Source organism: Enhydra lutris, unplaced genomic scaffold (assembly GCF_002288905.1).
Source record: "Enhydra lutris kenyoni isolate GAN:26980312 unplaced genomic scaffold, ASM228890v2 scaffoldscaffold17, whole genome shotgun sequence".
Lineage (NCBI taxonomy): Eukaryota > Metazoa > Chordata > Mammalia > Carnivora > Mustelidae > Enhydra > Enhydra lutris.
In genome coordinates this window covers 14,661,447-14,684,216 of record NW_019154101.1, presented here as the reverse complement: position 1 = coordinate 14,684,216, position 22,770 = coordinate 14,661,447, and the positions used below count along the sequence as shown (strand labels likewise).

The 22,770-nt window shown below is 40.6% G+C and overlaps 1 protein-coding gene across 2 annotated transcripts in view; it reads left to right on the top strand.

The window, feature by feature from the left end:
- Nucleotides 1–5,110: 5,110 nt before the first annotated feature.
- The window catches only part of LOC111147542 (mannosidase alpha class 1A member 1), a 189,174-nt gene continuing 171,514 nt past the window's right edge, over nucleotides 5,111–22,770 (top strand). For both annotated transcript variants that reach the window (XM_022503631.1, XM_022503632.1), the window contains exon 1: nucleotides 5,111–5,807. In XM_022503631.1, coding sequence (XP_022359339.1) covers nucleotides 5,187–5,807 — 621 coding nt within the window. In that variant the 5' untranslated portion in view covers nucleotides 5,111–5,186. The remainder of the gene's footprint in view (nucleotides 5,808–22,770) is intronic.

Below are 22,770 nucleotides of genomic sequence, written 5' to 3'. Positions count from 1 at the left end.
AACACTTTCTAATTTAATGCTACTTTGATTACTAACATTGCAACAGTGTTTTTTCCAACATTTCATTCTTCCCTAGCATCTTGGATCTTTGTAGAGTAGACTACAACCCACAGCACCATTTACACCTTTGTTTCTATGGAAAGAGGCACTCTGAAAGTTCCAAAGAGCTAATGTACAAATACTTGGTGGAACACAATGTTTTTAAGTTGGGGACTGCTAATATTTATGAAATGAGTGTTCAAAACAAAAATAGATGTTTCAACAGGAGCATGCAGGGATAGAGGGGTCTCATTGATTCAGCCTCCTACCACCCCCTTCCACACATCCACAAAGGTGATTGGAGTCCTTATAAAAATAATCTATTATATAGCCAGTTCCAAAGTAAATTGAGGAGTGGGAGAAAAAGAACCAGAGCTGTAACTGTAGCTCCTCAAATGACCACAAATATTACTAACGTTTGTTTTGTAACTTTGGTTAATTCTTATCTTAATAAACTTCATGTAAAATTCAGAGTTGCCCAATGAAGTATTGAAAATTCATGATTAATGTTCCAATGAACTATTTTTTTATATATTATATTTTTTTAAAAATAAAGGTCAAAACCTATTCTGACCTGAAATTTGAAGACAAGTAGAAAACCAGCAACAGAAAAATTTTATCAGAAATCTAATGTGTTGGACAATTTCAGTAGTTAACTCTTACACACATATGTTAAGTGTATTTCTTTTGTTATATTACTTTTTATTTTTATTTTTATTTTTATTTTTTTTTAAGATTTTATTTATTTATTTGTCAGAGAGAGAGAGAGAGAGAGCGAGAGTGAGCACAGGCAGATAGAGTGGCAGGCAGAGGCAGAGGGAGAAGCAGGCTCCCTGCTGAGCAACGAGCCCGATGTGGGACTCGATCCCAGGACCCTGGGATCATGACCTGAGCCGAAAGCAGCCGCTTAACCAACTGAGCCACCCAGGTGTCCCTACTTTTTATTTTTAAATCAAAGACAAATTCTCAAAAGGATTCTTCCATAAACTTCTACCTAATACCTTTTAGATAAATAAATTATTAAGAAATAATAGATAAATTCTAGATAAACAAAAATATTAAAAAATATTTTTGCACTTTAATTTTTTGGAACTTACAACTTTATAAAATAGTCATTCACCATAGTTTTTATAAAAACATTGTCAATCCCCCCCAACCCTGTTTATAATTATTACTATATTTAGTTTTTGGCATGTTAATATAAAACTTAAACATACCCTTTGTTAGATATTATTTTAAAAGCACAGAAATCCGGGGCGCCTGGGTGGCACAGTGGGTTAAAGCCTCTGCCTTCAGCTCAGGTCATGATCCCATCGGGCTTTCTGCTCAGCAGGGAGCCTGCTTCCTCCTCTCTCTCTGCTTGCTTCTATGCCTACTTGTGATCTCTATCAAATAAATAAATAAAATCTTAAAAAAAAAAAAGCACAAAAATCCAAGCAGCCAAATAACTTGGGGATTTCTTTGCACCTTGGGGGGATATCAGTAACCAAAATCAGTTTTTAAAAAATTACTTGATTCTAACGGTTTTATCTTGAAACACAAAAATTTACAAATTATGAAAAGAAGATACAGATCTAAGCATTGGAAAAGGAAAAAATAAGAATTAGGTTTGTAGGTAAATTTACAAAAGGTACTAGGAAGTCATACTTCAGAACTAGCTGGCCAAATCAGAAAACACAGCAAGTATTTAAACAGAAAAGCCACACAGAATTACTAAGGTTGCTAAGTTTGCATTAGACTATTCATAAAGAAAAAAACAGCAACTTTGTCACAACCACTGTATTCACAAAAATCATGACATATATTCAAGTAGGTGTGGTGGGTGAGTATGGATTTATGGGACAGGGTCAAGGTTTTATTATTTGGAGATCAGAACCATCACCCATATTTTTGCTTTATCTCAAGATATAAAACATTGTTTTTCCAACTGTGAAATGAGAAGTGCTTATAGTATTGAAATCAAGGCAAAGTGTCAGATTTTGCTTCAACAAAATGCAATTTCTAATTTACTAACCATCCAATATTCTTTCTTTACCATGAATATACAGGGCTTTGTGTAGTTATTTTAAAAGTTTTTGCATGGTTAATTTAGTTGGTATGTCCCTTCAAATACCTTCTCTATGATTTTTTTTTAACTTGCTATAGCCCAGATATGAACACTCCCACATATTTCTCATCCTACCTAAGACAGACTGGCCCCATTTAAAACATATCCTATAATCAACCACCCATGCTATTTCTTGTTTAACAAATCATTAAAGCCAGGCTTCACTCATAATAAATCTGTTTTATAAGAAATACAGGTATTAATAAAGTGATCTTAAAGTAACCTTCATAAAGGGGAACAGAAATAAACAGGACAGTCACTTTAAAAGATGTAAACACAATATAGATAAATCAAATTTAAAATTTTTAGGGAAAAAAATCATCTTTAAGACCATATGCTAAATTTGGAATATTTCCCCTACAAGCAATAGGTTAAATGTCCAAACTGATTTGGTATCAAAATTAAAGAGCACCAGAAGTAGAATTAGGTCTATAACCCTTTTTTTTTATCACCATTTTAACATACACTTAAAAGTAGTTTTTATTGCCTTTCTGGAATACTTAGTATACTATTTTTAAACTAAAGTTTCTAAATATTTGTGTGGCTTTAAGAGATAATTCCATTCCTAAAACATAATAATTAAAATAATAAATCATCAGGAAAAGATCATAAAGGGATTATCTTTTAGGGTATTAACCCTAATTATTACCTCTCTATTCATGAGGTAACTGAATTTTAAAGCTGTTGAAAATAAACAATATTATTTCACACTGATTCAAACTTTTCAGCCTATCCACAACTTGCAAATATAGTTTGAAATAAAAATTTCCATCATTTAACTTTAAAAAATTTGTTGTTTTCTTTTTTCCATCCTTCTAAACTTTGTTACCCTGCTTGGATATGCTGCACTCTTCTGGGCATAGAATTTCATAGCAGTTATCAGAATAACCAAGCCATAAGGTCAGTTTTATCAAACAACAATTTCCTATTAACAGAAAGGTTGGGGGTATGACTCATTTTATACAAAACAAATATACAACAAATAATGATGGTTTAAATGAACAGCTAAATGAAAACTGTAATAAGGATTTTTTATTTAATTTTGTATTTTCTCATAGAGTCTACACCTGAAACAACCGTATTGTAGGCACCTTCCTGTAAACTGCCAGCTGTTTCCTTTGTTTTAAAAATGGCAAGCAGAAGCAGAGTTAAAATCACTGGAAATCAAAAAATTTCCAGAGACGGGGGAGGCATAGGATAAGGCTGCTACAAACTAGCTTTCAGAAATAAGAATTCAGTAGTCAACTTTTTACTGATAACCCCCCCTTTTTTTTCTTTTTTCTTTTTTTCTTCCTTCCTTCCTTCCTTCCTCTCTCTCTTTCTTTATTTTTTTTTTTGTTTTGTTTTTGTTTTGTTTTTTTCCCAGAGCAGCAGGGAAATTACAAACACATTTTGGAAAATAATGCTGTCTTGAAAACAATCTCTGTTGGACCAAGTCCTTATTTCCCTGAAAGTGATTGCATCCAAGACTTAATTTCAACAGTGTTCAAATTTATTACTTGAAGCTATGGCATAAAACTGTCTTCTTTAAATGGAAAATTTGACCAACTTCTATGAGATAAATGAATTTTGAAAGTGGGAGTGGGTGGGGGAGGTACACAACTTTTTTCTTCAAGTGGGTGGGGAAAGGATGCAGAGGAAGAAGCATCCTAAGCAACCACAAAACGATGAGTATCTTAGGACGTAAAAGGATGTTAGACTCAAGAGTTCAAATGCTTTCCGATCGCAGCATCTCTACGGGGGACTTTTGGTTGGACTGCTACCAGGCACCGGGGGAATCCCCGTCTTGGCTAAAAAGAGGGAACTGGAGAAAAGACCCGTTCAGAACGACCCAGCGTCGGACGATTCTCAGCGAGACCTGCCCTTCGCGGGACTCCCCGAAGCGGGCCTCTCACGGCCTGGGGGACGAGTCTCAGGGGGCGGCAGGGAGGTCCTGCGTCAGTCTGGGCGCCTCCCCAGCCACCCAAGGCCAACGAGCCCCTGCGACCCGGGCCCGCGGACCGCGCAGGGTACACTCCCGGACCCCGAACCCAACCCGCCTCCTCGCGCCCTGGAGGGCCTCCGGCGCGGGTCTGGACGGCCTCTCTACCTCCGCTCCCGCCGGCCTCCAGCCTCCCAGACCGCGACCTCCCCGCCCCCGGCCGGGCCCCTGCGAGGTTGCGCTTCCCGTAAACTCCCCGCCCCGCGCGGCCCCCTCTCCGCCTCGGCTCCGCCCCCGCGGGTCCCTGAGCGGGGCGTGATTGGCCCGGCCACGCCATCACTCTCTGGACGCGTCACCGCCCTCGTTTCCGAACGCCCGGAGACCGGCAGTGGTATTAGTGCTCTCGGGGCGGTGGAGGAGGGCGGCGTGCTGCCCTGCTCGCTCCTACTCGCCCGCGGGTCGGCGCGCTAGCCCAGCCGAGCGGCGACCAGGGCTGCGGGGCTGCGCGCTCAGCCGCCCCCTGGGAAGCAGTAGCAGCTAGTCCCAGCTCCAAAATGGGGAGCTGGCGAAGTTGACTAGCCCCGCGACCCGCGCTGCGTCCCTCCTGCCCCAGAGGTGCGTTGCTCTCTCCAGGAGGTGCCCGCACGCGGCCCTGCTCCAGGTGTGCTCAGGACACCCCGTCCCCTGGGACCAGAAAACTTAACCCCAAGTCCAAAGAGTGAGCTCCGAGGGCGGTGCCGGGAGCCAGACTCCCGACTCCGCGCTTGGAGGGGCTGTCCCGGCGGCTTGCACGGCAGTCGGAGGGCGGAGACCCGCTGGAAACTTTATCACCATCATTGTAATTACTACATTTTACTGTTTCTTTCCCCGCAGGGGCTGCGGCCAGCGGTCTGTCGCGCGTGCTTGTTTGCCAAAGGAACTGCCCGTGGGAGAAGACCCACAGAAGAGTTGTTTCCCCAGGGCATACCTGCAGCCCAGCCCAGGGGCTCGGGCGGCCTGGATGCGCAGGACCCAGGCCCGCAGCCGCTGACGCCGGGCGGCGGCGAAGTTTGGCTGCTGAGCGGCGCGGCGCAGGGCCACTGGACAGCGGGCACCCCAGCGGCCGCCGCGACTGGAGGGATGCCGGTGGGGGGCCTGTTGCCGCTCTTCAGCAGCCCAGCGGGCGGCGGCCTGGGCGGCGGCCTGGGCGGGGGGCTCGGCGGCGGTGGCAGCGGCGGCAGGAAGGGATCCGGCCCCGCCGCCTTCCGCCTGACAGAGAAGTTCGTGCTGCTGTTGGTGTTCAGCGCCTTCATCACGCTCTGCTTCGGGGCGATCTTCTTCCTGCCCGACTCCTCCAAGCTGCTCAGCGGGGTCCTGTTCCACTCCAGCCCCGCCCTGCAGTCGGCCGCCGACCATAAACCCGGGCCCGGGACGCGTGCTGAGGACGCGGCAGATGGGCGAGCCAGGCGCGGCGAGGAGGGTGCGCCCGGGGACCCGGCGGCCGCGCTGGAGGACAACTTGGCCAGGATCCGCGAAAACCACGAGCGGGCTCTCAGGGAAGCCAAGGAGACCCTGCAGAAGCTGCCCGAGGAGATCCAAAGAGATATCCTGCTGGAGAAGGAGAAGGTGGCCCAGGACCAGCTGCGTGACAAGGCGGTCTTCAGGAGGCTGCCCCCGGTGGACTTCGTGCCCCCAATCGGGGCGGTTGGCAGGGAGCCGGCCGACGCCGCCATCGGTGAGAAGAGGGCAAAGATCAAAGAGGTGAGTGCTGGGTACTGGAAACCCCTCCCGCCCGGCAGCCTTCTTCTGGGAGAAAAAGACAAACCTTTGAAACTCTAAAGACTAACATTACAGTGTAAAGGGGCATAGAGCTTTTCCTCCTCCACCAGGTGCAATGTGAAAGGCTCTTTCGTTTTCTTTTTTTTTTTTTTTTTTTTTTTACTATCACAGTAGATGTGGTCAATTAAGATCTGAGGTTGGATCCCGTTGCTTTTAATTTGCATGCTCTGGTAAGCATAAACCACGTGAGATAGGTATTAAGTACATGGGCAGGTGGGGTGGTGTGCAAACCTCCTCTTTCACTGGCCTGTATGGGTTAATCGTCCCTGAGAACATTGACAATGAGGGTCCTAAACAGCCCCCTACTGAAGCTTGGACTGGGCTGGAAATGGAGGTTGGATGTAAATGCAAAGTATTGATCACAGAGGATCAAAAGGTTCTAACAGCCAGCACACCCTGGCCTTCAGTCATGTGGCTGAAGGTGCCAGGTGGCATCCTGTGTGCACTTACAGATTAGAGAGGTAAAACCTGAGAACTTCCTATCTTGGGGGCACACTGTTGCTTACATTTTAAAAAATGAAGAATTTAAAAAGCCAGCCGACTGTCTCTTGCATTTCTAGTGTAGTCAGAAAAAGAGTATTTTATGTGACGCAACAGGTTTGCCTCCACAGCAGCACAAAGATGACAAGCTTAATCTAAGACAAACATGGATTTTGATAAGTCTTTCATAGTTTATTTCTCATAATTTTCAGTTAGCACCTGTAGCATATGGCCACTTAACTGGCTTAAAGCTGAGGGGGACCTCTAAAGTCATTTTAGACTGTCAATTTAAAGGTGAAATTTGAGGGGCCCAAAGCCCCAGAATCAGTTAGTGATAAAGGACTTGAAACCAGAACTTCCTCCCAGTCTCCTGTCACTAGTCAGCAGGTTCTTTGTGGACATGCTTCCTTCCACACCTACTCTCCTGTGTGAAACTATGCCAGCCTGGATTTTAACACAATCCCAGAGCTGTAGGAACCAAATTAAAAGCATTTCATCCCAAATCTTAATTCGGATTTCTAAAATTCGTTGTAAGTGGAAGTAATATTTTGTCATTTAAAAATGTCAGAGCCTCTGTGAAAATAAATTTATGTTTGACATTGGGTAGGTAATCAAGAAAGGAAGAGTCCTCATTCTCCCATTTTCAGAGAGTAAACAGAATTTTGAGTTCGTGAAGAGGTGTTTAGCTTGAGTACCTACAGAATGGAGGCAGCTTGATTGCTATGGGATTTGTGACTTTAAGACCAGATGAATATGGTTTAGTGGTAATTGAGCAGGTTAAAGTAGATTTGGGCCCCTTTCAATTTACCCTAGGCACAAAGTCGGTGCCTTCTTCGTTCTGTACAAATAGCTTCCTTTGAGCCCATCAGCCTTTCTGCTTTGGGACCCTTCTTTAGGCATAGAAGAAGACTTGGAGGAATGGATTTTATGCCCCCGACTTCTCTCTAGCAGATTGCCTTCTCCATGAAATCCTGTCAGGGACACCAAACTAGAAAAGTGGATAACAAGCTTTATTTCTCACCAGTTTCCCTCACCTCTTCATCTCCCATTCTCCTTAAAAATATCCGGACAAAACCATAGGTAAATTAACCCTAAAACTATATGTTTATGTATCCCTTAAGTTTAAAGCAGTGCAATTCACAAATGTCATGCCCTGAATTCCTATGAGCTGCCAGTTAGTGCAGATCACAGTTGTCCAAAGAAATTATTTTAAATACTAGAGATGCATGGATGTTGAAAAGCTATCCGTACCAAGCAGTAGTGACTAAAAGTGCATTAAGAGCAGAAGCAGTGGGAATTGAGGACAGCATATTAACAGTATGCCTGTCTGCCTCTATTGGATCCATGTTATCTGTCTCTCTAAATCAAAAGGTCTTAATTAGCCATGTAAAGAAAATGTATGTAGCCTTCTGTATTTGTGTGGTGCTAACATCTTAGATGTAGTACAAATTCTAGATGTTTTGAAACTGCCCAGTCTTGCATAAAGTGGTGGAACTAAATGTGTTCTTTTAAATTCCATGTTGCCGTGAGAACCCAAAAAAAGCTAGCATAATTAGCTTCAGTATTTAGTCAAAAGCTAATGGGGAGAAATGGATTATGGTTTTTCATCAGATTAGTTCAGGCAGATGCATTCCTTTGTAAACCAAAAAAAAAAAAAAGTAACTCGTGCCATTCTAAAACTGTGCTGAAAATGTTCAGTTTTAGAAAGGAAAGAGTGGCTACCTATTGTGAATAGAGCACTAGAGCATTGCACTTCAACTTCACACTTATATTCAGTTTCTGGAACCACCATGGACTTCTTTGTCCTGGCCCAGTGGATCTTTGCTTTGGTTTTATCTCTATTGTTCCTGTGTTTTCTAGTTCTCTTTATATACGTAGGCTCTCTATCAAACCTGAATGCACTAACAATTTTATAGCTAAAATTTAGAAAGTATAGGCAAATCTAATATGTTGAGAGCTTAAACTCTAATTTTTGAGCCGAACATTAAGTTTGTAAATTTGGTTTAAAGACAGCTAATAGTATTCTTATATTGCCAACACAATTGTGTTACTGGTACTTTGGTAAATTCTTAACAAATCTGTGCCTAGAGGAGACCACTGTAATTTCAAATTGGACATTGCCTAGTTCCTTTCACAAAAAGCCATTATATGCTTTCCAGTACTAACTTGATGGATGGTAAATCTTTGATGTAATACTTAAAATTGAAATCAAGATGCTCCATCCCATGAAAATTTTGTAAATAAACCAGCTCTGGAATTTCCCTGAATTTTATAATACATAGTACACATTATCATGAGTTTGATCTTTTAAAATTTGCACTAAAGTTATCCTTAGTTTTAAAAAGCAGTGTTAAAATAATGAAGGGCAGAAGTTAAAATAGCACCGTAGAATTTTTAAAGGTTCCTCTTCTACCTTAACCCTTTTTTAAAATCAAGAAGCTGCTTTCTTTCTTTCTTCCTTTCTTCCTTTCTTTCTTTCTTTTCTTTCTTTCTTTCTTTCTTTCTTTTATTTTTTTGTTTTTTGGCTTGAGCTTTACAAAGAACTTGTACTGATTTTTTTAGGAGTAGAGCCATAATCCTAATTTAGAGGATGAATAATTTTGGTTTTCATCTCCTGGAATTAAGGGGAGTCCTTGAGTAATGGGGGATAAAGACAACTTGTCAGAGGGTATTCTTACCTTCTCAAACTGGAATCTCCACTAACCTAAACGGGTAGGAGTGAAGGGGCTGACAGTCAGCTTTGGGTCTCTCAGTTAAGGCTTTGGGATTGGTCAGCCGTGGGGCTCACAGTTGTCTTTAGGTTTCTCAAAGCATTCTTTAGTTTTTTATTCCAGTTTTTTAGTTTTTTATGCCAGTTCTGCTCACCCTACGCTGAAACATACCTGACATTGGCAATAGGTAAATGCAAGATCCCCCACTCTTAGGTCATAGTATTTGTAAAACTTTTTTCTCTTTAATAAGTAAATGAATAAATTAAGATTTCAGCAGTTTAAGTGGTAGAGTAGATGCTGACTGTTGAACATTAATACATGAAAGCAAGAAAAGATTGTTAATGGGTGATCAATTATGCCCAGCCTAATTTTCAGTAAGCTATTGATAATTTGTTTGAGAGGAATATTCTGTCTTCCTCTTACCAGGTACCTTAAAATTCATAGGACTTAGAACCTAGTTCAGGTGTGAAAAGTGGATAAAAAAAGCATTTTTGAGTCAATGCTTCTCTATTTTTTTAAGTGAGCTCATAAAATAAACCATCCTGAGAAAATTTTCTTAGTATTTCACATGCACAGTAAGTGCCTTTGTATGAAATCTGAATTTGTTGAAATTCAGTGGGAGACTTACATATTTCTATTGAATTATTCCATAAGCTATGGTAGTACAAATTCTTCAATAAAGAGTTTCAAGCATGTGTCCCAAGGTCAGAGGGGAGGAATGCCTACAGATCAGTGTGAGTGATGAGAGATAAATATACATGGGTAGATCAGAACTGTACTGGAACCTGCTTATAGCCCATAGCCCAGTAGAGAACCTGTGTGACCTTTCAAGTTCTTTACAACCTACAAAACCATAAAAATGTGTGTGTGTGTGTCAAAGGTGAGTTTTGATTGATCAAAATAGGAACATCTACCCCGTGGATTCCAGAGATTCTATGAAATGCCTTTCCCCTAAGCAGACAAAAAGGGTAAAGGAGAAACCGGTATTTGGTAATTTAAGGAAGAGATTCTTTCTTTGGGAAAATTAAGTCATGACTTTTTCTTCAGTTCTCAGTCTGGTGTTAAGTCTTAGTGTTAAGTAGTTTGAACTGCCTCTAACCAGCCCCTGCTTAACCCTCACTCCCAAACCTGTTTAAAGATCCTTTATACAAACTATGCAGATTTTTTCTTTTACCAACAATATGCCATAAAAATTTTAACTCTCTGATTGTTAAAAGTAAACATATGCTCTAAGTCATAAAGTCTTGTTCTGTATAGTCCTTAGAGATAGCTCAGCTTGCTCATCTTACAGTAGACACAACTGAGACAGATTTTTCTGGAAATCACATTAGAGTTGAGTGGAGGATGGAAGCCAGATCCTTGGGAACTGCTGCTCACTGCCTTAACATGGCTTGCCTCCTAAGTAAAATGCCACAGAAGTATATAAATGGACAGGCCATATTCATTATTTGCAGACTCTCATGGAGAATGATTACAAAACACAATTCTACAGTATTTTATAAATCTGACCTTATATTAGTTTAATTACATTAACTATAGTCATTTTTTAAAACCTGATTAGTGGCATGATTTAGAAACCTCTTCTTTTTAAAGCCACCCAGGAAAAGTTTGATATGACATTTTTTTTTCTGTTGATAAAGATCTTAGCAGGAAGCGGAGACATTTGTAATCATTCAGTTGGACATTCTTTACAAAGAGAGGTGGGGAGGCAAAAAGGAGGGATAGGAGAAGAGAGGCATCTTAGAGAAGAGGAGTGTGATAGCATGGGGAGCTCTTTGAAACTACAAACCTACATACTCTTGACATTGCATGATATGTAACAGAAGAATTGATGGCTAGCCTAAAGGACTACATTATTTAAAAAGTAAACATACATTAAAAATTACAACAAGCTACGGACTCTGTATCGTAGGAGCACGGTTCTCTTCACCCAAGTAGGTCCTAGAGAGAGTCTGGATACCCTGGCCTGTTCCTGCTCTGTCCCCTTGCAGTGCTGTTTGGGTGCGAAGAGCTGGTCTGGAGGCAGTTGACCAGAACCTGAATTCTGCCTTTTAGCGACCTGAGGCACGTTGTGATTGAATCTTTCAGAGCTTCAGTTTTCTCATTTGTAAAATGAAGACAACAGTGGGCACCCATTTTGTTAGATCAGAAGGCTTAAGTGTGGTCATCCCCAGCAACACGTAGAATGGTATCAGGCATGCTGTGAATGATTGATAAATCCTACTTGCTATTATTACTGTTAATACCACTGCCTAAAACCATCGATGTAAGATTCCTTCGCTTCATAATGTTAGGTAAATCAGGAAGTGGATAACGAAGTCTCAAAAAGTTACCAGAAACAGTTCAAATCACGTTTGGTGCTCAAAAGAATACATTTCCAGATCATCAAGTTGATCTTTCCAGACAGCTATGATTTTATTGTGTTACTGTCAACTCTGATTTTCTCTGCTACCTTCCAAATTCCAAAAAAAAAAAAAACTTTAGGTCTCTCTAAAATGGTATACTTCTTCAGCTTCTGTACTTCAAATATTTGAGACTTGGTCTCTTTCTCGTAATCAGATGTGCCCGTTCCTGAAGTGGCTCCTTCTCAGAGGAAACACAGTGCTTGAGGCATTGACTCAAGGTATTGACTCCTTAGGCATTGACTCCGTTCCCCAAAATAGAAAGGGAAATTGAGGAAAGTGCTTTTTCACCAGTTTTATCTTTGGAGGAATATTTTTAAGAAATGAGAAAAAAAATTACTCCAAACTTGACAGAAGTATACTTAATTATGATCAATTCTATAGTCAGAGTGCATTCTATCATCTAATAATCAAAATTCACATCGATCAATTGTACTTTGTAACTCCAAGATTTTGCCCTTCTTTGAGAGCCACAAATTGAGATTTATTAGGGTTTTGGGCCCAGAAAGACCTCTGAGATCCTGAAGCCTGGTCTTCATTTTCCATGTGAGACACAGGGCCCAGCGAGCTGTGACTTCCTGAGATTCCCCAATGCACTAACTTCAGAGCTGGGAACTGCCTTGTAGCCTGAAGGCCACACTTGGCCTGTGATTTCTTGACTCTAATGAGAACATACGTTTTGGAGGCTGGCTGTCCTAGCCCTCCCTCCTCCTCAACTCTGAATGGCAGGCCAGCAGTGAGAAGCCCCTTGAGACCATTCTAAAGGGAGAGGAACATCCTTGCTTAGTGAGGTATTGCCTGAGAAAGCAAGACTGGCCAATTCCTTGGCTCTGAAGAAGGGGCCTCACTGCCCTACCCACACTGGGTCCTGATAAAGACTTGTGTGATCTTCAGGTACTTGAAAGAAAACCAAATGAGATTATGGTTTAAGAGCATTTAAAAGGCACAGCCCTCCTTTGCCTCTTGAATCCTCTGGCAATTGCTTTAGGTACATTAGAGCCCAGCAGTCCTGCAGATAATCCAGAACAGAGATAATAAAATTTAAAAGCCCACCATCCTTTGTATTCACTTGTCTTTTGTAACTAGAATGCCTCCCTCACTTCCTTTTTTCTGTCAGTCTGTCTCCCTGGTTATTAAGCTTATCAAAGGCCCGTCCTGACCTGCCCCACTGTGTTCTCCTCACGCTTGCTCTACGGCCTTTCCGTTAAGTGACATGCAAGCTTTATTACAGTGACTTTAATTTGCACATCTTCACGCTGTTGTATGTGGATCTCCCACAGGACTGTCTGCCCCCAGTCCTTCCCGGGAGGGCGCTGGGTGGGAGAGGAAGCGTAGAAGAGCGGGTGAGAAGCTGGGAAGCTCGCCAGCTTCCTCGGACGGTCTGATAACGGCACCGCAGGCACTGTCAGCATCTCTGCCGCAGTATTGGCGGGCATGCCTATTTGCTGACATTATAGGGGTTATGAGGAAAAGTGTGCCTGTGGGGTGTGGACACAGACCTGTGAACAACTGTGGGGATGAGCGAATTCAGGCCATGCAGGGACTACTGGAAACTCTTATCTGCCTTGTCCTTTCTCACTGAATTGTCTTTCCAAAGTCCTGTGAGGAACACTTAATTCTTTTAAGGGACCAAAGGGCTCCTGGATAGAGGGGTTGAGGGCTTAGCCCATGCTAGAGGTGGTCAAGTCCAGCCTTAGTCCAGCTTCCCTGAACTGATGTTTGGGCATGATTGTCTGACCCTAGTTCCCCTTTCACAAGAATATGTGCTGGAGCTGCTCAAAGGGTGTGTTTCCTCACTGTATCTCTATCAGGGCATAAGGCAAAAGGACAGTCCCATAGAATGATTAAGGAAGCCCAGGCATGTGTTCCTAGTGGCAAAATCTCATTCCCAGCTGCCTGAAATTTCACCATCCGTGCCTCCCTTTTGTTGATGTATTACTTCTTAAAGCTGCTGTTAAAAGTGTATCACTCAAGTTGCCCAGTAGAAATTATTATACTTTGAGATTTGTCTTAGCAAGGGTGAGAATAGGTTTGTAGAAGAAGGAAGTGTCTTTCATTGTCTTATTTCATTGCAAACCAATGCTGGCTTAGGAAGAACCATTTTGAACATACACAGAAATTGAAAAAAGAAAAATATATCCTTCATATCCCTATCACTTAGTCACAGGTAACCCAACACTACGCCACCCCAACATGTAGGGGGTTTTCCCCCCACAGATATAACCACACTATACATACGTGTTTTTTCATTTTCTTTGGAAGTGTCATTTTATGACAGCCTAATGTGTGAAGTACAAGCATCACAGTTTATTTAACCATTCCCTTGGACCTGCACATTTAGGTCATTTCCAGTTTTTTGTTTTTGAAAAAATATGATTAGATAAACACCTTTGTCCATTAGGTTTCCATCTTATTTTTCATTGCCCTGACTCCCCCCACCGCCACCCCTTAAGGAGGATTTCCCCTTAAGTTCCTGAAAGAGGAAATGAATGGGTCAAAGGATCACAGTACATTTTGAGGTATTACTTTTCAGAAACAGTTTATACTTTCTCTTGTAATATAGTGAATGTAGTCTATTAAGTTTTTGTAAATTTCATAGGTGATGAAACAGTTTCCTGTATATTTAGTTTGCTTTTCTTAGAGCAACATTTTCTTCTGTGTTGGTTGACTAGTTGCATTTCCTCATTGTGAGTTGGATAGAACAAGGAAGTTACTAAAGGGGCAGAATTTGGGGAAAAGGCAAAGCATGGACACCTAAGGAGTGGGGTGTCTATTGGAGAAGATGGATCTAATAAGCCAGCTGATGGGACATAGGGGCTTGCAAAGGAGGCAAGGGCCCGTAAAGTGATAGACAGCATTTTATTTAAAAGGGGAAAAAAAAAACCTTAACACAAAATTTGCTTCTTCCCTGAGTTGGTCACTTAGGATAAAAAGTACTCTTTGTTGATAGGAGTACTTACCAAACACCTCAGCTAAGACCCATCCAGCCCCCTTCAGCTCATAGTCATTGTTAGGTTATAGTTGGGCTTTTGCATCATATATTTGAGGAAAGTATTGACCTCTCTGAAGATCTGGGGAAGGTGGGAGGGATCCTTCTTTTTTATAGAATTCATCAGGTTGGTTTCCTAATATTTTAAGTTTAGAGTTGAAGATAAAAAATACTCCAAATAGAATTTCAGAAGTGATTTTATGATGCCAGAAAATAGCAAGTCTTACAAAGATGAATTCTTACAGAAGAAAAATTACATTCTATGTCATGTGTTAGAGGCCTTTAGTGTTTTAATTATGATAAATATGCATTTTGTTTAAGGTATCTTGAGAATAAAAAAAGCATGATTTGTTTATGAGGTTTGGGCTTTTATTTTATTTTTTTGCTACTCCTTCAAATAATGTCTTTTTATTCAGGCATTTTTAAGATAGTGAGGAGCTTCACATTTCAAAATGTATTTTTATTCTGACCTTGGTTAATTCATAAAAGTCTGCCAAATGCCAGAACTCTTTAAATTTGGCTTTGAGACTGTGTTAACACGGGGAATAACGATTGACATAAATGTACTATATTATTTTTATAAATTGTGGCTTGAGATGATAGTAATTTTAGAATATTTAGGATGCTGTTCTCTGAGACATGTTATTTTTGTAGTCAACTAGCAGTGTGGAATGTTATAATGTATCTAGTCAACTACAGGTTTTCATCTCGTAATTAGAAATGCTTCAACAGACATACTGTGTTTTTCAGGAGTTATTAGCCCAAGTCAGCAATTTTATAAGGCATTCTTATTAAGTGTAAAAGGAACTTTATGTAGTAATTGGTGTGTATTTAATACATTGTGTACATTTACTTATATTAAGCATTTTGGTTAGTCTTCATTATTTATGTCTCCTAGGGGTTACTTGGCTTAGAATGCATGATGAAGAACTCAGTAGCTTAAAAACAACCCACCACCAACAAAAAGGAATCTGGACGGGTTGGGCAATTTGAGGAGCATAAAAAAGTGAAGATGATTTATTAACTACCATGTTAAGCTGCTTTAGCAGTTAGGGTGAATAAAAATTATGATCTACTAAGTGTTCTATCAGTAATAAGATAAAGTCATAGCACAGGTTAGAAGTATTTGTTTTCTCTCCCACCAAAAGTACAGAATCTCTGTAATGTCAGCTCTTCAGAGTCCTGAATCTCTTCCAGGACTACCATGTTGAGAGCAAGATAAAGAGCTTCCCCATCATGCATCCAGTGGGTCAGTTAACCCTGGGCCTTGCCCATAATAGGACTCAATAAATATTTGTTGAATGAATGTGCTTATTTAAGCAAACATACCAAGAGGAGTTATTCAGGTTGAGTGTGACACACATACCCCCACTTGATATAATTACAGAATCCAAAAATGGGGTCCACTCATCTTTGGAGCTCCTTCTGTGTATCCTCATAGGCTACAAGCCATTGTCTTTTGAGGGAAAGCTTCCTATTTTATAATAGTCAAATTCATTCAGAACCAGATCTGGTGAATAGAGATCAATCAACATAGGAAACACCTTTTCCCATTTTAAAGTTGTTTTCACAATGATTTATAAAATGAAAAACTGTGTTCATTTTCTTATATGACTCGTAAACTGGCTGTGCAGGTTGTCCATAAAAAAATCTTTTGGGCAGATGTGACATCAGTGAAATAAATGTAGATACTTGTGATATTCCTTTGAAAGTCAACACTTAATTGAATATTTTTATACATGAGACACCTAATTAAAGTTGGTTTGGGTCACCCTCTGCTCCCCTCCCCAGCAAATATTTTTGAGACAATGATGTTTTTATAAGTAATGTTTACAGTACCACACCGAAATGAAAAGTAATAAGTTAGGGGTTATTTTCCACTAGAGAAATTAGAATCTAATAAAAATTTTCTCTGTAAGAAGGTGTGATATTTTGGAAAAGAACCTTGGTCTTCTGTTTCCCAATTAAATATTTTGTAGCTCCTGAAAAAGGCTGTCTCATGTAAATAATTGCATTTTAGAAGCTCTGTGAATTTTATGAATTTGTAAATGGTCCCTTTTCCAATTCATTCTGTAGATCACTATTAGATTAGTTTTCCTAAAATACCACTTCTCTCAAGTCCCCTATCCCCGGGGTTTTTCCTATGGAGTAGGGATTCAGACTTCAGCCAGCTTCAGAATCCTGTGGGGGACAGGTTAACGCACATAGATTGCTGAGCATTGCCCCCAGAGTTTCTGATTTAGTAGATCTGAATGGGCCCCAGAATTTGTATTTTTAACATGTTCCCACGTGACTAATATGGCTGGTCCAGTGACTAGAGTGTGAAAAACATTGTACTAGAATGAAGAAGTCTCCTTCCTTAGGCTGGCAATCATGGTCTTCTCTAAATTGGCCTCAGTCTGCTTCTTGATTCATAGCTCTTAAATAAGAAGGGGCTTTAGCTTTAGTTAAACTAAACTAAACTAAACTGTTTGAGCTAAATTTGCATAGTTACCACCTCCAAAACACAACTAATTAAGGGCTTTGCCTTGTTTAGTTTATTCCTTTCAATTGGAATGTCCTCTTACATGCTCAGCATCCAGGTCCTCCAAGCCCTTTCTCACAGTCCCAACATTTACTGATCTCTCTCCCTTTTCCAAATTGCCACGGCATTTGTTATTTCTGGCTCTGCCCTGTGGGTTGCTAATTTCATGGACATATATGTTATCTTTCAACTAGATGTTTAACCCCTTAAGGGTGGAGACACCTTTTTCTATACCATAGGTTCACAGCCCAGAATATAACAATGGAAGGCAGTTTGTCTTAAATGTAACCAAATTGGGAAATGATTTAAGTATATCACCAAAATTCTAGTCAGATTGTGAGGCACTGTGACAGAGACAAACCCTCTGAGCCTCCCTTCTGACACCTGTGAAATGGAGCTAACATTTCTCTTTGTGCAATTCTCATTCTGAGAATTGAAGTAGGAAATACATGTGAATTTCTCAGCATAATACCTGGCACATAGCATTCATTATTCAATAAATAGTATTTATTTATCAGTGACTAGGGATTGTTCAGATTAATAAGCTCTGACTTTTGTTGAGAAAGGGGTTGTCGGTAAGTAAGTGGATTTGAAAAGTCATTTCCAAGAAAGAAAAGGAAGCTTTGGCTGCAATATTGTTGCATTAACCAATACTAGCTTGTATTTCCTGCTGTTACCTCCCTCTTTGGTTGTTGTTGCCAAAATTCCTGCTTCCTGTAGCAGGAAAGTAAGCATTCTTTTGCCTTGTTTCAATTGTTATCTCATAAAAGGGATGCTCATCTTTGAGAAGACCACGGAGACCGTGGCCATTCATCAGTGTCCAGTTACCTCTGGCTTCCTGGCCTGGTGTGTCATGTGACACTCAGACTGGGGGAGAGGGGAAAAAAGGAGAAGAATGAAATCTGGAGAAATACCTTAAGAGCATGAAAAGAAATATTCTGTGAGCCGAAAGGCTGAAAATGTTTCATTCAGAGATAGCTACATGTATAAATTTAGCTCAGTAATTAGGCATATGGTGCTTTCATTTAGAAAGTATCTACACCCTTTGTGATAAGATCCGTTGATTATTAGAGCTGCTGCAGCTTTAACTGTCTGCAGCAGAGATTCCTACTGCATTTAAAACAAGAATTGAAGAGTGAAATGGAAAAACGGAATTAATAATTTGTTCTTGGTTGGTTTTAATCTGCTCTTTATTAACTTTGTAGTTTATGCCTGGAGGATTAGATTTGGAAACAGAACATCAACTAATGTTCTAAAAGTTTACTTCCTTTTATTGGAACATTATATTCTTAAAGACTTTCTGAAGAACATTTTGGCTGAATTTAGGCTTAAGTTCTTATGATTCAACCTAAAATAATAGAAACATTTTGACCTATGATTTTATTTTTAATTTTTAAGTTATTTCATGTTAGATTTCAGAGTAGGGTTTATTTAATAAAACCTGATTAATGTAGAGAGGTAAAAGTATTCTTTGCTGAGCACAAGTATGTGTTTAGTCTCCTTTTTCTCTAGCTCTTTTTTTTTTATGCCTCTCCTCCCCCCATCTGTTTCTTCATTCTTAGAATTTTAAATCTGCTCGCTATTCCTGGTGAGGAAGATAGGAAAAGTTAAAATCAAAAGATACTTGCATTTCCCAAGCCTCGTCAATGTTTCTAAAATTGATTGACATCAAACAGACAAGAATTTTATAAATAGGAAAGAGTCCTATTCCAAGATAGAGCATAGTGTGATGAACTAAAATACAGAGGTTTAAAAACAGCTGCCCTTGGGGGAAAGGCTGTTCATCTATTTCTTAATGCTTCTTTAATGTAGTTCCATTAGAATCTGCCTGTAAATCTGGGATTCAGTGTAGTTGCTTGTGTGGTTGTAGTTCTCCACCCACCTGTGATCTGGAGAATTACACCCCAGCTTTTCATAAGGTAAAGACATTAGAATTTAAGCATTTAGAAGAGACTTCTTTGGGGACTGGAAGTTTATGAAACTGTAATGCTAGATTTGGATTAACCAACTATAGATTTCTCATTAGGAAAACGAATCTGGATGTATGTGTTCTTGGTAAGTAACAGCTTCAAACTAACTCCTCTACTTTGGCTTTAATGCGGTAATAGAGGTTTAGGAGTTTACAGCCAAATATGCCATGGGAAATCAAGTATTAGTTTTAGGTGTCTTAATTTAGCGTCTTTTTCTGTCATAGTTTTTACCCGTGCTGTTAATCATCCTCCGTCCTTTTGTGTCTTCTCTCACAGAGAGGTGGAGCTAATGACACAAAGGTGGAGAACAGAAGAGTGGAAGAGGTGTAAATGTTAGACTAGTCCCTTAATCATCAGGAACCGACCGTACTTATCAGCAGAGAACTAAGCGCACTCTCGCTTTCCTAGAAGCGTGAGTTGTGAACTCCAGACATTAGCACCTGTGCACAGACAGATCACCTTTTCCCTGACCTGAGGGGCACTTACTGCTAGGTTTCAAATTCCTAAGGGAGAAAACTGTCTAGTTACCTGATTGGTTAGCATATCTGTGGGCCTTGGGCTCTCAGTGGAATTGCTGGAAGACTATCTCTGGAAGAAATGCCTTTGACTGATTTGAAATCTCAGGCATCACCGTAGCGTTATTAGGGCTTTGCAAAGCACTGGGGGATTTTTGCAGACAGCGCTTTCTAGAGCTGATCTGAAGGTGGTAAACTAAACTGGCAGGGAGGGACAACTCTTCCTCCAACCTGAGGTGAGTCACCTGGCCCTTACTTCACTCCAGAGTACCCTGCCTTCACAAACGCCAGGAGCACAGAGCACATTATTGATCATAAGAGAGAACGTTTGTATATAATGAATCCTAGAGTTTTCCTTCATCATGTAAGAAGACCCCAGTTGGATATTTCTTTCTTAAACAGAATTTTGCCTGAATATTTAAAATAACTTATTTATTCTTTGACTTTTAAAACTTCAGTTATTAATTTGCCAAAGAACAACAAGAATAAAAATACCTGATAATTTCCTCCTCTTCTCTAGGCTTAAAGTAGAGGGAGCAGTTAAGACCACACATTTAGGGACACCTGGGTGGCTCACTTGGTTGGACGACTGCCTTCGTTCGGCTCAGGTCATGATCCCGGGGTCCCAGGATCGAGTCCCACATTGGGCTCCCAGCTCCATGGGGAGTCTGCTTCTCCCTCTGACCTTCTCGCTCATGCTCTCTCTCACTGTCTCTCTCTCAAATAAATAAATAAAATCTTTAAAAAAAAAAAAAGACCACACATTTAATAAAAAATACCACTTCTTAGTTATACTCTATAATATGCTTCCTTCTTTCTCCCAGTAGAATGCATGTTATTCTTCTTGTTCTGAGAATAGTCTCTTTAAGTGATTTTCTGTGTAGCTTGATCTATATATAATTAAAACAACCAATAACTAGATTTTTACAATCTCATTTTTGCATAGATTCTTGTCTCTTTTATCTGTAATTTTAATTCTAGAGTGGTGAAAAATATGAAAGTAATTATAGCATACCATTGTTGAGTATTTGTTTCTTGTTAGGTGCTGTGCTAACCACTTTACATACATAAACTCACTTCATTCTCAGAACAACCCTGTGAATTCGGTATTATTTTCCCCATTTTACACAGAAGAAATCGAGGCCGAGAAAGGTCACGCAAATTGCCTCAGGTTCCAAAGATCCTAGTGTTCCACCTGGGATTTGACATTGAGTCTGTCAGACACCATCCTCCTCCCATGGCTCCCATGGCATCCTCGAGGATCTTGTCCATTTTGACTAAAGAACTGGGGGTCACAAATTCACTCCTTTGCCTGAGAAGGAGAGGGGAGGCAGGAGCATGAGGGCTGGTGATATCCCATCTCAGCCTGTGGCAAACAAGGTGCTGGCATTTGCTTTTGTTTGTTTTCATTTTGGTTTTAGTTCTTTAGTTGTTGTCTTGGTTTGTTTTTACACTTACTCTGAAAGTTAATCCCATGATCAGTTTGTTTGGAAAAGCTTCTCTTAATAATATTGTGTTCAACATGAAGCACGTGTTTATTAGTGTGTATTAATGTATGTGTATATACCTTAGTAATATGTTTGTACATGATATAGATGCATGATTGTGTATGATTATGTATGTTTAATTATCTAAAATAATATTTAAAGCATTAATGAAAACAATGGGAAGTTCTGGAAAGTTGTTTAAGTCAAGATGGGGAGAAAGAGGACGGTCTCTGAAAGAAAGTCTAAATGTGCTTCCTTTTCACTCCTTAGTCTTGGGGCAACTATGACTTCTAAATTTTAGAATAATTTTACAATTATTTAATTGTAAGGGGACAGTTCATAAAGTATGACCATATTAATACAAGTGAAATGTTCATTTTAAATTCATATGAGATATACTACCAAAAAAGGTTTGTGAGTCAGAGTAAGCCTTGTTACTGACTCAGCACCTAGATTTTGTGTAGAAGTAACAACAAAGCATGTTTACTTGGTCCTAAGTGATGATACACTGGACAAATAGTATCAGATTTGCATTTTTGGATAAGGCTGCAGTCATGCACATGTTAGGCTTTGCAGTAATCCAGGTGAGAGGTGATGATGGCTTATTTCACATAGGGACAGTGGGAGAGCCAAAGTGCACAAATTCTTGAGATGTATAAAAGATAACATTTATAGAACTTGGTGAACATTTATAGGAAGGTGGAAGGAGGAAGTAAGTTGAAACAGTGCTTGGGTTCCTGGTTTTTGTACATGGGGTAATGAGGTGGACCCAAGAAAAGGAGAAGAGGGAAGAGGTGAGATGGATTTGGTTTGGAGGTGTTTGGGGTGTTTTGCATTAAATGAGAAAGATGTCCAAGTGTGGAAGTTCACAGTAAGCACTGAAAAGACAGGACTGAACTAGAAATACTAATCTTAAAACCGTTAGGCTTAAGACCTAGTTAAGCTCCCTCAGAGATCCAGTGTCCCTATTAACAGGAGCCCAGGACCTGAAGCCTAAGGCACATCAACATTTAAGGGATTCCTAGAGGAAGAGACAACAGGCAAGGACATCAGAAGCACAGAAAGAAAAACCGGTAGAGTGCGGCACCCTGAGGCATTTTTTAGTATTTAACATTTTAAGCTGTGAGTCTCAGCAGTGTCAAATGATACTGAGAAACAAGAGAAGGACTAAGAATTGGCTTCCGGATTTGGTAATAGGCTGGCAGGAATCGACCCCCTACTGGAGCATGTTCAGTGGCATGTTTGGAGGGGAATCCTTATGGCAGGCGAGATAGGGAAGCACAGGGACGGTTCTTTCAAGAAGGCCACAGCGGTTGGGACTAGAGGATGCGGTGGTGGCTGCAGGATGACCAGGGGCAACAGGAGAGTTGACTAGAGAAGCAGGAGGCTTCTGGCACACAGTTGGGGCTCGAGGCCATGGATTTGTGATGGACCCATCTGTTCACTTGTTTGATCTTCCTTAGCAGGATTCAGCCATTCCGACATATTTGAAGAAGGCAGACAATAGATTGACCTAGTCTTGGGGTTTTCCCAAGTGTTTGGAGCAGAGAAAAGACACATGATCACAAGTGCTTCTTTTGAGAATTTGATGCAAGGATCATTTGTTTGTAAGAATATAAATCCACTCGGTTTGTGTTAAAATAAGTGCAGAGGGATGTTTATTATAAAGATAAGAGAGGGGGTCTGCCTGGGTGGCTCAGTGGATTAAGCCGCTGCCTTCGGCTCAGGTCATGATCTCAGAGTCCTGGGATCGAGTCCCGCATCGGGCTCTCTGCTCAGCAGGGAGCCTGCTTCTCTCTCTCTCTCT